The sequence below is a fragment of the Cucumis sativus genome, chromosome 2, assembly GCF_000004075.3.
Source record: "Cucumis sativus cultivar 9930 chromosome 2, Cucumber_9930_V3, whole genome shotgun sequence".
Lineage (NCBI taxonomy): Eukaryota > Viridiplantae > Streptophyta > Magnoliopsida > Cucurbitales > Cucurbitaceae > Cucumis > Cucumis sativus.
The window spans coordinates 2360574-2374917 of NC_026656.2; the positions used below are offsets into that span (position 1 = coordinate 2360574).

The 14344-nt window shown below is 33.4% G+C and overlaps 1 protein-coding gene across 1 annotated transcript; it reads left to right on the plus strand.

The window, feature by feature from the left end:
* Positions 1–2021: 2021 nt before the first annotated feature.
* On the plus strand, positions 2022–13803 carry LOC101218131 (acyltransferase-like protein At1g54570, chloroplastic). The gene is made up of 14 exons (XM_011650475.2): positions 2022–2705; positions 3301–3352; positions 3795–3850; positions 4563–4721; positions 4816–4920; positions 6440–6546; positions 7734–7855; positions 8772–8880; positions 9732–9865; positions 10709–11078; positions 11213–11326; positions 12463–12548; positions 12818–13140; positions 13265–13803. Exons 1-13 carry the CDS (start codon positions 2294–2296, stop codon positions 13116–13118), a joined length of 2127 nt encoding a protein of 708 aa, XP_011648777.1. The 5' UTR covers positions 2022–2293; the 3' UTR covers positions 13119–13140; positions 13265–13803.
* Positions 13804–14344: the final 541 nt, after the last annotated feature.

Below are 14344 nucleotides of genomic sequence, written 5' to 3' on the forward strand. Positions count from 1 at the left end.
CTTTCTTGAAAAACTTGGAAAAATCAAATTGATTTGACAATGACTAATTACATTATCATTTTTAGTCACTTCTTTTTAATGCCCCCACTCCTTTGAACCTTTTCTACTAATTTTGAAACTACGTTTGGAAGACGTTTTTACTAAAATATTTAAGGGTGTTTCAATCATTGAACATGGTAATATAATTCATAATTCATATTTGATTAGAATGTTTTAAGTTTGAATTATAATACTAAACTCATTTCGTTCGTGTACTTTTTTATTAAATAAAAGATAGAAAAATACTATATATATATATATCTTATTGTTGGACCTAGTAAAACGATAGATTTGCATTATCTCAAAATTGGCATTGGACAATTTCTTTCCCCAATCGACCTCTTTCTTCTCTTTTGGGGAAAGACAACAAAAGTGTATGTCTCTTGCACCAACTTTTGAGGCAATTGCCAAAAGAAAGTGGTGGCTGATACTTTCCAATCTTGGTTTTATTTTGGTGATTTGCTTTATATTTAGTTTTTCTGGGGATGGCAAGTAAATGTGGAAAGTGTGTCTTCATGATCTTTCATCAATTAAAATATACTCAAAACATAAAATATCCCTCTATCTTCTTTGTATCTAACTTTTCAACACTATTCTACTATTTTATTTTTTAGTTCTTAAAAATGATCTCTTTAAACCCTATGTGCCAAGTTTTGAAACTTATTTTAACAATTTGTTTTTGTTTTTGGAATTTTGTTAAGATTTTGACTCTTTAGATATAATTATGGTAAGAACTTGATTGAAAATAAACTCAATTTATATTTTGTATTCACTATAATTTAGACTTGCTATCTTGTAAATTTTCTACTATTATTTTCATATACATATTATAGAAACACTTGAGTTACTGAAATAAATTCTGAGACAAAGCAAATTTGCAAAATGATTTTTTAGTTTTTAAAACATAACTTGATTTTTGAGAACATAAGTAAATAGTGATAAATAAAGCGTAGAAAATGATTTTCTTAAAGAAAGTATTACTTTAAAATTTTGAAAAACAATAACTAAAATAAAAAAGACCCATATGATTATTAAAGTTAAAATTTTCATTTTTATGGTTAATAGGTCATTTCACCTGATTGCCATATATTTCAAGTCCATATATGTACTAAGTTTAAAGTTGAAATTATATACATAAAATTCAATTTTAACTTTAAATTTTACCTCTAATATATTATTTATCATCTAAATTTTTTTAAAAAAATTAAATATATCACAAATTTATTAAATATAACAATAAAATATAAAACCTTATTAGAATTTGTAGACTAGTTCACGAATTGTCGCAAATCTATGGACAATAAAAAAAAATCCATATGTAATGTGTATATATAGACCCAAATTATATGAATTACAGCCTATGGTATCGAGCATAGTTCAACTAATCGTCTAACATACAAACTAACATACGAACTTCTAGTGTACTTTGAGATAAATGGACAAGAGCTTCCTTTCGTGGCCAAATATAGACTACACACGTAAATATCTTTGTTTGAAAGCAACGTGACAATTAGATACTGAACCATCTAATCTCAGTAGTTTTGTTTAGTTTTCTTTCTCAAAAGTTTCGATAACTTTTTTATTATTACTATTAGCACGAAATGGAGTGCGATTCATGAGTGGCTGAAATGGAGCGCGAGCAAAGCAAGAGCTCATGGGTACCAGCAGCCGATTATTCTTCTCTCTCTCGTTCATGGACCCACATGAGCTCACAATTCTTCATAATTTTAAGCTCCAGGCTCGCCAATGTCCCACTGTAGTTTCTACTTTATCAGCACTTTTTCTGTTCGCTTTTTCCAATGCATTGTTTATTTATTATTATCTTTGATTAATACTAGCACGCGTATGGTTCTCATTGCTCAATTATGAATGAGTCTGTGGGACACTGTTCCCTTTTTACTCACCCTGCTTTTGTCTGATTCCTTCCGGACAGTTCTTTGATACGTGTTCCAAAAGAATTTTGAAGCTTCGGATTAGTTAATACGTATAGCTATAAAGGGTTGCTTTAAGCTAACCCTTTTTGTTGCTGAATCCCTTGTGATTCATTTTGTTCTCAACTCAATGCAGAACGTGTTGGTTGGGTTGTTTTTTAGTTCGTGAGTTCAAGGGGATTCTTTCTCTGTTTCTCTTTGGAAACTGAATGTTTGTTTTGTTTAAGTTGTTTTGGGAAGTGGGAAGTGTTGGAATCTTGAAGTTGTTTTCTTTTTTTGAAGCTGAAGAAAGAGTCTGGCTTACCTCATTGCTTGGATAAGTTATGGCATCTTGTTTAGGAGTTGGGGTGTCATTGTTTGGAGCTTCAGTTCAAAAGAATAGGCATTCATGGGGAGTGCGAGTAAGAAGTGAAGGTAGAGCTTCAGCTGATTCAGTTTCAGCTGTGGTGAATGGAGCTACTGTGGTCGGGGAGGAGGGAAGTTCGTCTTCAATAGATAAGGCCAATGGTTGGTTAAAGTCTAAAGCTGCAGAGAAGAAGATCAAGTTGAAAGATGATGTTCCAGAGAAGTTGGAGCTATTTTGGGATGATGGATATGGGACTGTGACTGTTAAAGATTACTTTGATACCGCCAAAGATTTTACTCAGCATCCTGATGGCGGTCCACCTCGCTGGTTTTGCCCTGTTTCATCTGGATCTCCATTAAAGGGTTCTCCAATTCTTTTGTTTTTACCAGGTAATTATTTTCCACCAGTTGACAAGTTCAAAACTGAAATGGGTGTTTTGTGATTATTTATTTGAAAAACAAATTTCAATATTTAAAATATGGAATGACTAAGTATAGAAAGTAGGGGAATTGGGAAACGGTATGTCTTCACTTCTGATTATGACCTTCTTCTGCGTTTTTAATTGTATTGGAATTTGTACAAAAGAAAGAAACTGTTTTTTTTAAAAGGAGACAAGCTTCAATATTATTAATTAACTCAATATAAGCTTCCTACGGTAGACAGAAGCAAAGCTGAAAAGTAAAAACTCAACAATAAAAATACAAATTAAAGCCCGTCAAAACTACAAAAGCACAAATTCTGAACTAGCAATTGGGGGAAACTGCATTTAATCTCTTCAGATGAAGGCAGTCCAGTTGAGGCAGATGTCCTGTATGGAGTGATAAGCAAGAAACTGTTTTTAATAGAACTTTAGAGAACAAGAGCTCTTAATACATTGTTTTCGAAGAATTGTAGTAAATACTTCTTGTCCTCAAGAAAATGCATCCAAACAGTTCTCTAAGCTTCTATCTAATTTGGATTTGGTATTGATTTTGTACTCTGTAGGAATGGATGGCACTGGATGTGGCCTTATCTTGCATCATAAAGCTCTTGGGAAGTAAGCCATTTACTTCTGATACCGTTGAATTGATGCTCCTAGAAATTTGTAATGGTTCTTTGGTGGAGTGGTAAAAGAACCAAGAAAAAGAGAAATTTTAAATGCGCTTTGAACGCCAAGATACATTAGATATTTAAACTTGACCATGCTAGTATGAATAACTGGAATCATTATGTAGACAAGATAAATTGTCACTTTAATTTATTGCCATTGGAAACTTAGTTGTTTGCTCTTTTGCCTCTCTCTCTGCATATGCACATGGCCGTCTGTATAAGCCTCACTATTAATTCAAGTTTATTATGCTGCTTCTCAAATTTGATTAGCGTTCTTTCATTTTTATATTTAATTTAGGAATTAGGATAATAAAGTGTTCGAATGGGTAACATTTCTTTCACTCGTAAGTAAATTCAGCATCCAATAAGGTATCAATCTTCTGATGCAGGGCTTTTGAAGTTCGGTGCCTACATATTCCTGTTCAAGATCGAACGCCATTTGAAGGTTTATACATTTTTTTAGTGTCCAGAATATTTCCATGGATACAGTTTTATGACTACTTCCAGAGTCAACTTTTCCCCTGTTAAATTGAAACAACTTTGAGGTAGAGCTATGTAACCGATACGCTGTTCACTTGTGCTCCTGGTTTCTAGTTTGAGGGAAAATTGGCAACTTACCTCACTATGATGCGTGAAAACAATATTCCTCCTTTCCTTTCCCTATTGAGTGGGCGAGTTCTACTTAAAGTGTTGTTACGAAACCAACAATTAAGAAAATAGGAAGCATGTAAAGATCGACAGACAAATAGCATGGTTCATTAACAATGTGTTAACCACATCCATAGAGAACAAATATTATTAGGAAAATGTTTAGAAGATAATACGGTGTCACTGGGTTAGACCTCTATACTAAGTGGTTCATAGCCTTACATAACGAATTCAAGGCATTCCAACGGTATCAACTTGAATATGGTTGTTTGTCAGAAAATAATGATATGAAATCAACATTTTAGTATACAACCTTGACATAGTTAAGATTAACTGAAGTTAGGTATTTTAGAATTATTAGTCTAACTTCCTGTAGTATTTAGGGAGTTCATATAGAACTGTGGCTGGACATAAAACTTTAACTTGGTAAGGCTTACTTATCGTTACTGTTGATTAATATTTCGACATTTCTATATACTGCTGATGAAACGGACTTGTGTTTTCTGAAGGCCTTGTGAAGCTTGTTGAAGAAACTATCAGGTCAGAGCATGCTTGTTCCCCAAACAAACCAATTTATTTAGTTGGGGACTCATTTGGAGGATGCTTAGCACTCGCAGTGGCTTCACGTAATCCTAAAATTGACCTTGTTCTCATTTTATCAAATCCAGGTTGGTTCCCTATTTGCAGTTTAACTTCAAGTTCATGGCATGGTTTGGTCATGCTCTTTTGAGTAAGTCTGACAATTTTTTGTTCTTCCATTAGCTACTTCTTTTGGCCGGTCTCAATTGCAACCCCTGTTTCCGTTTTTAGAAGCTATGCCTGATCTACTACATGAAACAGTTCCTTATGTTCTTAGCTTTATTATGGGTAAGTGCTATTAATTTTTTTTTTTCTTTTAGGTATATAAGATTTATTATTGGGAATTCAGCGGCAACCATTTTCTTTTTTTATCCATCTTGCCATTCATACCATTTTTTCAATTATTATTATCTATATTTTTTTATGGCGCCATTGCACCACTTATAATGTTGAAGATCATATTTCATGATTGCTGTGTTATGGGATGATGATGAAATATTAGCCGTAAGAAATAGTAAAAATGACCGTTATGAGTGACTCAACTGGCATTTACCATGGTGAGTGACTCAACTGGCATTGTGCTTATAAAATTAACCTCGAAGTTAAAAGGTTTGATTCCCTATTCTATGCTTTAATACGTTTCTTTGGAAGAAAGAAAAATGGTGGAAATTGAGGTTTATATATTTTGGCAATTTGTGTTCAAAGGATGTGACTCTAATCAACTTTAGAGATTCACTAAGGAAACCACCTCCTTCTGGGATTCCATTGATCCCACCAAGTATTGAGATCAATAGAAATAGAGTGATGGAAAAATGCAAAGCTATGCCTAAGATATGGTGCACTTGTCACTGCTTTTTTTTTTCTTACTACCTTCACAAAAAGGAACGGCAAGGGCTAAATTTGAAGGATCTAAGGTACTAAGGCTACTCTTTATCGTTCACCATGAATCAAAAAGTATCAATGAAAAGCATTGAAGATGTGGAAATTGACATTCTGATTTGCTTTGTGAAATTGTTAAGGTATATTTGGCCCAAGGTGTCGTGAGGTCCACTCTTTATTTGGTCCAAGGAGTTAGTGGATTCCACTACTAAAAAGATATTGATTTTATATTTTATATCTTATCAACTTCTTATACCGTAGATCCCTAGAGTTTTCAACTCTCCTGATGTTACTACTCCTTACTCTTTACTATTCAACTCTTTACCCTAAACACTGCAAGGAGAGTTTAATGTTTATGTTAGTTTGGTTGTTCACGTTCAAGGTGGGAATGGATGGATGGAGGTAAATGAATGCCCTTTTTTGGTAAATAATTTCTACAGATAGCAGAAATAATTATTTGGGAAGGTTAATAATTAAGGACTCGTCTTCTTATTTTTTTATTTTTTACTTTTTATTTTTGGAAGAAACCTAAAAAGGAAAAGAGAGAACCCAAAGGGCATAGGAAGAGAGAATCCCCTCTCTAAAGAGCCCTTCAATCTTGAAGAACCAAAGGAGAATAATTACACACACACACAAAAAGTTTCTATAGCACCACCGTAATGCAAAAACCAGCACTGCTACAAAAAGAAAAACTATTGAAATTCTTTGTTTTATTTTCAGATATAATCTACAGAACGTTTGTGTTTTAGATAAGAAAATTTGGCAGACCTTTTTCTTGTGTTATTTAGTTTCGTTGAGTAGTTTGGTGCAGTCTAAGGATTCCTGGATTCCTTTTTAGATATAACTTTATTAGTATTTCTTAAACAATACATGGATTTGTACTTATGATTAAAATATGAAACCATGTTTATTTCTTCTGCTACACCAGGTGAACCATTGAAAATGGCAACGGTCAATGTTGAAAGCAAGCTTCCCCCAGTGCAACGATTTGAAAAAGTATCACAAAATTTGACTGCTTTACTACCATATCTTTCGGTAAGGAGGATGTAATGGTTTGTCTTTCGTGGAATCTAATTATAGTATCAACTTTGCATTTTAAATATTAATTTACAAAATAAACCTTAACAATTAATAAACATATTATGTACCCTTTACTATCATGGAGAAGTATCCATCTCATTTTTCTTTCCACCCTCACAAACAAGCACAATTTCCTTCCTAGTTTGCTGTTGCTTGCATTTCTTTTCCATCACTATCAACTTTTAAATATCTATGTTAATTAGATCACATTTAAAAAATAGAAAAGTCTTTTATGGTCATGTCTGACACATTTACGATAAAACTTAATATTTTTTAGGTGAATTTTTTGGTTGTAATTAAGAATATGAATAGAACTGTATTATTGAGCATAAGTATTTTTTTTCATTTTTTCAATGTAAAGTTATGTTTCCTTCTTAAAAAAATGAATAAGACATCAACATACCATGCCCTCTTAATTTAAGTTGTTGAATCCAATGGTATTTTAATACGATTTTAAAAAAAAAAGTTTTGATTGAACCCAGTCCTTTTCTTTCCAATCAAATCAAGTCACTTGTTGAGTGTTTTGCTAATTTCTATCTCCAGAGGTGTGGAGGACATATGATGTGAAATCAAAATATATTTCATTTATTGAGATGAAAATCCGAAGTATATGTATTTTAATTTGATGATGTAGTTATGTATACCCAAAAAATAAAAGATCGACAGACTTCTTATAACCTCTCTCAATAACTTATGCTTACCCGACCTAGTACAGCCCTGCCATTACAGAAATTGGACCCAATAAACATCTTATTACCGAATTGATAGTCATAAACTCACACATCATATCTCTTTTGATATTCTGTAATAGTAAGGACTTGATTGGAGAAAACAAATCAATACAAGGTGAACTTATTTATTTATTTTTTTAAAATTGTATATATAGTCTTATTAATTTTACTAATGTGTAAGTTGGTTTATTATAACTTCAAGCCATGCTTAGCAGGGGCTTGTCTATGAACTCCCTTACTCATGGTTATGAGCTAAGGCAATGAAGTTTACTTGCAGTACTCTAAATTAACTTATCATATTTTAGGCATTGTAATTTTCGCACATGGTTGACTAATTGAGTTGAAATAGAGTTGAAAATGCCTGAAAAAGAAATTTGAGTTGAAATTTCTTCTCGTCCATTCTACTTTCAGGATTTGGCTAGCATTATACCGAAGGATACTCTTCTTTGGAAGCTGAAGCTGCTCAAATCAGCTGCTGCGTACGCTAATTCTCGACTCCATGCTGTTAATGCGGAAGTACTTGTGCTTGCTAGGTACTTGCCCTGAACTGAGTGTGTGTGTGCATGGTGTGAGTGGTATTTGTTCTTTTGGATGAATAACTGAAGCACTAAACTTTCTGGGAGACAAAGGGGGAAAACGGTTACAAGAGCATGCAGAAATAAAACCCAGAAAAGAGGAGGAAACTATAAAATGAATCTCCAATCAAGTAAAACAAGATCTAAAGGATAATTACATAAAGGTTCACTATCAAAGCCGAGAGAGAAACATAGAACCTTACAAAGGACCAAATATCACTCAAAGTTCTCTCAATGTCTATGAAGATTTCATCGTTTCTCATTCTCCAAAGGCTCCACAAAACAGCACACAACCTGACTCGCCAAATAAACCTTTAGCCTTCTCGCCTTGGGAGGATGAAACAGAATGCAACTATTGATGAGTGTGAGTTGTGTGTTAAATACAACACTACAAATATGTCAAATTACAACACTACAAATATCTCAAATTGCTGCTTCACTTGTTAAATTTTTTCGTTTTGTTCCCACAAAATCCATTGGATTAATTAAATGGAAACTTATAATTATATGGTATGTTGTGGAACAGTGGATTAGATGGTTGTCAGATTTAGCAAGTGGCTAATTAGTCATTAAATAATATAATGTGTTTATTGGGAAAGTGGGGAGGATTCACATGTGAAAACTCAACTAACCTCACCATTTGTAAGATAGGCTCTCCAGATAGGTGGGATACTGCTTCTATTACTAATTTGTTTTGAGATGTGACTTCATGTTATCTAATATGGTATGAGACTCCATGAATTCCAAATGAAAAATTGGGATTTGATTCAAGAATTGTAAGCCCAAAAATGCACCATAATGAAATTCAATGTTCTGGAGTTTCATAACTAGTCTAATGTTCTTAAAATTAATAAGAATTTGTTATGCCTTTCAGTGGCAAGGATAACATGGTTCCAAGTGGTGATGAATCCCTACGACTTCGAAGATCATTGCAAAATTGTACAGTTCGCTATTTCAAGGAAAATGGGCACACCTTATTATTGGTACGTAGTATGGTAGATAATACTATGATGCTTTGCTGGTAGAAACATAGTCTGGTTTATAACAAAAATCCTCATTCATGATAGGAAATTATCAAAACTGCATTATATTCTCCAATTTTTAAGAATGAATAGTGCTGTTTGGCTGGAATTCAGTGTTTCAAATTTGGGTTTCTCTTCCAAGGACTCAAAGTCCAACACTCTTCAACTTCTCATTGGGATTTCCTTTCCTCCATCAGCTCAATTACTTTGGTCTAGTACAGTGAATGTTTAATTTCTGAAATTTGTTAGAGCCGAATCATTGTATCTTCGGAATGCTTTGAAATCGTGGTTTGATTGGGCTAAACACAAAAGGCACTTAGCTAGTGTTGCTCACCACTTAGTTAGTTTTGCCATTTGATACCATATTTAAATCATCAATTGACTCAAAAACTTAAGTTTAGGGGTGAAAGTAAATTTAATACAATATCTAACGCTCTATTTTCGTTTTCTACTTCTTTCTTTCGTTATGTTGGGTTGAATTTAGAAGTATTTGTTTCTAGTTATTTTGACTCTTGTGTTTTTTGTTTTTTATTTTTTATTTTTTATTTTTTGCCTTTTGTTTTACTTTTTCCATTTAGAATATTTACTCTCGTTCATTACTTAAAGGAAAATATTCTGCTGTTTTCTGTTTTTGAAAATTATCTGTTTATCTAATGCTTTCATATTCCTGTGTCTCATTCAAATTAACTAAAATGTTTTTGCTTCTGATCAATGAAATGCTGCTAAGAGAGCTGCACCATGCCCGTAACACTCTTTTCTTTCTCTGCCTCAAGTAAAATCATATGACTTGTCAGCATGATATCATGTAACAGGAAGATGGTATTGGTTTACTGACAGTAATTAAAGGCGCTCAAAAGTACCGCCGATCAAGAAAGTACGATACTGTTTTGGATTATCTTCCACCCAGTTTAGCAGAGTACAATTATGCTTTTACTCAAGTGACGGGGTAATTTTTACATCAGTTAGTGATTATTTCCTTCCCTCTCTTGGTAGTTGCCTTAGGCTTAAATTGTGTGCTTGAACATTGATCAAATTCTTTATGTAATGTAATGTATGTTAAATTACCAACACCAGCAACTCAAAAATTAAACTTATCACATACGTTAAATTTAATCTTTTAATCTATACTTTCGCACACCTGTAGACCCAAACATTTATGGAAGGCCCAACTAGGAATCTTTTAATCTATACTTTCGCACACCTGTAGACCCAAACATTTATGGAAGGCCCAACTAGGAACAAGTGGGATTCAATATTAATTGGAAATAAAATTTACGAGAGTTTAGATACAATTTTTCTTACTCTTATACCTCCTTAATTTTTGTAGAATAGAAAATATACCAAGACTCATTACAACATAGGGAAAAAAATATAGAGACAACAAAGACCAAATATTGGCAACTAATATTTACTCACTAGTATTTATAAATATTAGAAACTCCAACAATGTATTTGTGCAAATTGACGATATCAAGTTATATTTTTTTGGAACGTTGAATATTTATTGTTTATATATATATATATATATTTTGTGTGTGTGTGTGTTCATTTCTCTATTGACAAACCAAAATTTTCATAATAAAAAAAATCACCTTTCAGATGGACAATAATACACTTGAGGCTTATTGTTAACAATACAATTATCTAGGCTGTTGTGATAGGTTCCCTCTATATCTGATTCTGGGCTTTGCAACACCATGCATGAATCAACCTTTTTAAGTTTCTTCTCACATTTACGTCTGTTGGCAGAAAGTTAGAAAACTACTAAAAGCTATTCTACATGTGGCAGACTATTTCATTTTCTCACTGGTTCTACAATGTTCTCAACTTTGGGAGATGGAACTGTAGTGAAAGGTCTTTCTGGAGTTCCTAAGGAAGGTCCCGTGTTGCTAGTAGGTTATCACAACTTATTAGGATTGGAGCTAACCCCTTTAGTTGAAGGATTCTTGAGAGAGAAGAGTATTTTGGTTCGTGGAGTAGCACATCCGGAGTTGTTCTTAGGAAACCTCGAGTCTGAATCTCCTGAAGTATCTTTGATTGACTGGGTGAAAGTATTTGGTGCAGTACCAGTCACTGCTAACAATCTATACAAATTGTTATCACAAAAGGCACACGTTCTTCTCTATCCTGGGGGTGCACGCGAGGCTCTTCACTACAAGGTACTTCAAGCTCCTAAGTTCCATCACCTCAAAAAAAAAAAAAAAAGGAATTGCAGTTCAATAGACATCAACAGCTGATGGTTGAAATTAAGGGTTTCCCATATTCATTCACTTTTTCCTCTGAAAACTTACAGGGTGAAGAATATAAGCTGTTCTGGCCAAATCAACAGGAATTTGTGAGAATGGCTGCTCGTTTTGGGGCTACAATTGTACCATTTGGTGCTGTTGGAGAAGACGACATAGCACAAGTAAGTTCGATACTATATCCTTTGATTTATTGTGTTCACTCACCATTTGGTAGCTCTAGCATAAGAAGTTTTGATAGGAGTATGACCCCAATCTTGGGACGAGGAGTAAGAAAGCAATTCGAAAACTGTATTACAATATAGAAAAACGAACTTAGAATTCTCAAGCACTTTGAGAGGGTTGGCCACTTGGACTCTCCCAAAATAACTGCATTCCAAATTCTACTTGCTTTCACCCCCACATACCCACTCCATTGATCTATTTTTTCTACTAACCTACTCCTTTTAGCTAATGTCTCGTGATAAGCTATGTCCCTTATTATCCTAATAACAATTCATATTTTCTGACTAAACCTTTTTTTAAAAAAATCAATTGGAAGGCCCTTATTCGTTAGTTTCTGTTGGGGAGGGCCCTCTTGTCCCTTGCCATTAGGTTGTTCTTTTTTGTTCTATGAATATACATGTTTCTTATAAAAAAAATCAATAATATGTGGGGACAGAGATTTAAATATCTAATCTTTTGGTTAAGAATATAATGCCAACCATTTGAGCTTGAACTATGCTCAAGTTAGCTTCCTTGCTAAAACTTTTAATTAGTTTCCCTAGATCTGTAGGTTGAGAATTTAGAAAACTGGATTTAACAAGCCATCAAGCCCTATAACTTGAGTTTGTAAAACAACTAACCAAATGTCGTAAATCCTCACCCAACCCCCTCATCTCAAACAAGGAGCCAAATGGGCCCTGAGAGTTTGGGGCTGATAACCCAAGGGTGCCTTTCAGAGACATGCATATTTTTCTTGTTTGATCCTGATCGGTTGAAGGGCAATGCAGTGGTGTTGAGTCATATTGGTGTCCATAAGGGGATCATGGTATTCTCTATCATAGAAAAATGAAGGAAGAATTTGACGTTTCATGGAAATTTTAGAGGGAATGCAATTTTCTTTAGCAAATGAGTTTGCTGAAAGCTTGACACTTTCAGTTTCTCGTTAAAAAAACAATAAATAAGTAAATTGTTAAATTTGTTTAATTAGACAAACATTTGTGCAACCTTGTCTAGATCTTCATGTTTGAAAAGAAATCATATTGTTATCACTTCCTTCCGGTTATTATTATCATCTTCATCTAATATCTATTTGCAGATGCTCTTAGATTATAATGACCTCATAAAGATTCCTATGGTTAGTGACTACATCAGAGAGGCAAATCAGAATTCTGCTAAAGTGAGGTAACTGTCCTTCATCCACATAGTGTATGATTTACCTATTGTTTATGTACATTATGCCTTGTCATCTCTACAAGCCCGTTCTCTCCTCTACATGTATACTTTAGTCTATCAATAATTTTCCCCCTTTAAAAAATTTTTTTGTTTTCAAAATGAAAAAGAAAAAAAAATCTTTGTCTTATTCTCATTTTCCTTTATGAAAAATCGGGCATTACAAATGTAAATTGAAGTTCATTTTTCTTTCTGGGTGTTGAATATGCTGCAAATTTCAGGGATGCGGACAAAGGAGAGGTTGGTAGCCAGAATCTTTTCCCGCCTCTGCTCTTTCCCAAAATACCCGGCCGTTTCTATTATCTGTTTGGTAAGCCAATAGTAACAAAAGGAAGAGAGGAAATCCTGAAGGACAAGAATAATGCAAACCAATTGTATGATCAGGTTAAATCTGAAGTTGAACATTGTTTAGCTTACTTGATTAAGAAGCGGAAAGAGGATCCGTATCGAAACTTTATCGACAGAACAGTGTATAAAGCCATTTATTCCTCTCAACATGAAGTTCCTACATTTGACCTATGAGAAATGATTCTTTAAGTTTAAGGTGATGCTTGGACTCTTATTAGTAACAAGTTACTGTCTTTTTCTTTCTGTAAAGTTTGATCGTTCCTTTTCAATAAAAATAAGTTTTATAGTGGTACTTACGCCTATGTATTTTGATATTGCAGTTGGATACAATCATTTTATTCAAGATTGAAGAACCTTCGGAGGTTTGCTTTCAAATATTTCCATCCGAATATGTCAAGTCGTGTTCTAGAAGGAAGATATCAACTGGTACGGATTATGAGCTTGATTTTGGCTTTGTTTTCTCCCATTCTAGCTTTAGGTGCCTGTACTATAAACAATTAGGAATACAAAGAAAGTCCAAACTCTGATTAAACCACACAAAAAAGGTTACCTTGTAAATTTTTAGCTTATTTGGTTACCCATTTTTTCTAATAGATACATAGCTATTGGAAGCTTTCCTGTCTTCTGGATTTGAATATTTAGACTTTGGATGAGTTCAATGAAGAAATTGTTATTGGCCTTGTGATATCAAAAAGTAAAAATTCCGAGAAGTTGGGGTACTGTTTGGTAATTCATAATGGGATGAATTTTCAATGGAATGTAATCCAAAACTCATGTTTGGATTGAACATTTTTTGTCTGATTTGTAATGTAAAATTATTCCGTTCCGACAGTATTCAATCCAACCATTTTCCTCACTATTCACGCATGTTGATCTCATTTTCGTTTTGTCTTTGATTACTCGCACTTTCCAACACTCTTCTAATTTTCAGTAATACTAATTACATTTTAGCTCTTTAAACATGTCATTTGTGTCAAATGCTGAGTGACTCCTTTTATCTTCTCTATGCCCTCTACAGAAACGTCAACCTCACCTTTGTTTTGTTATCTGTGTCAAACCTTGCATTGCTTTACATATTTATTCTCGAATCTATTTACAATATTGGTGGAAATTTAATCATAAACGGTTGAATCCTTTACATCTCAACAAGTTCAAATGGTTGGACTGAAATCTAACGAGAAAGTGTGTTAAATTTAAGCAATTTCTTTTATCATTTTAGGATTGCACCAACTCACCTTTGTAACGGCCAAATTGATGAAAAGAATCGTTATTGTTAATATATGTTAAAGTTGTTAATTTAGATCCATCGGTATTTAATTAGTACTTTATAATTAATTAGATAAGTGTTTGAAGATTATAAACCACTTTTAGTGTTATACAGAAGCTTTTGAAATATTTTG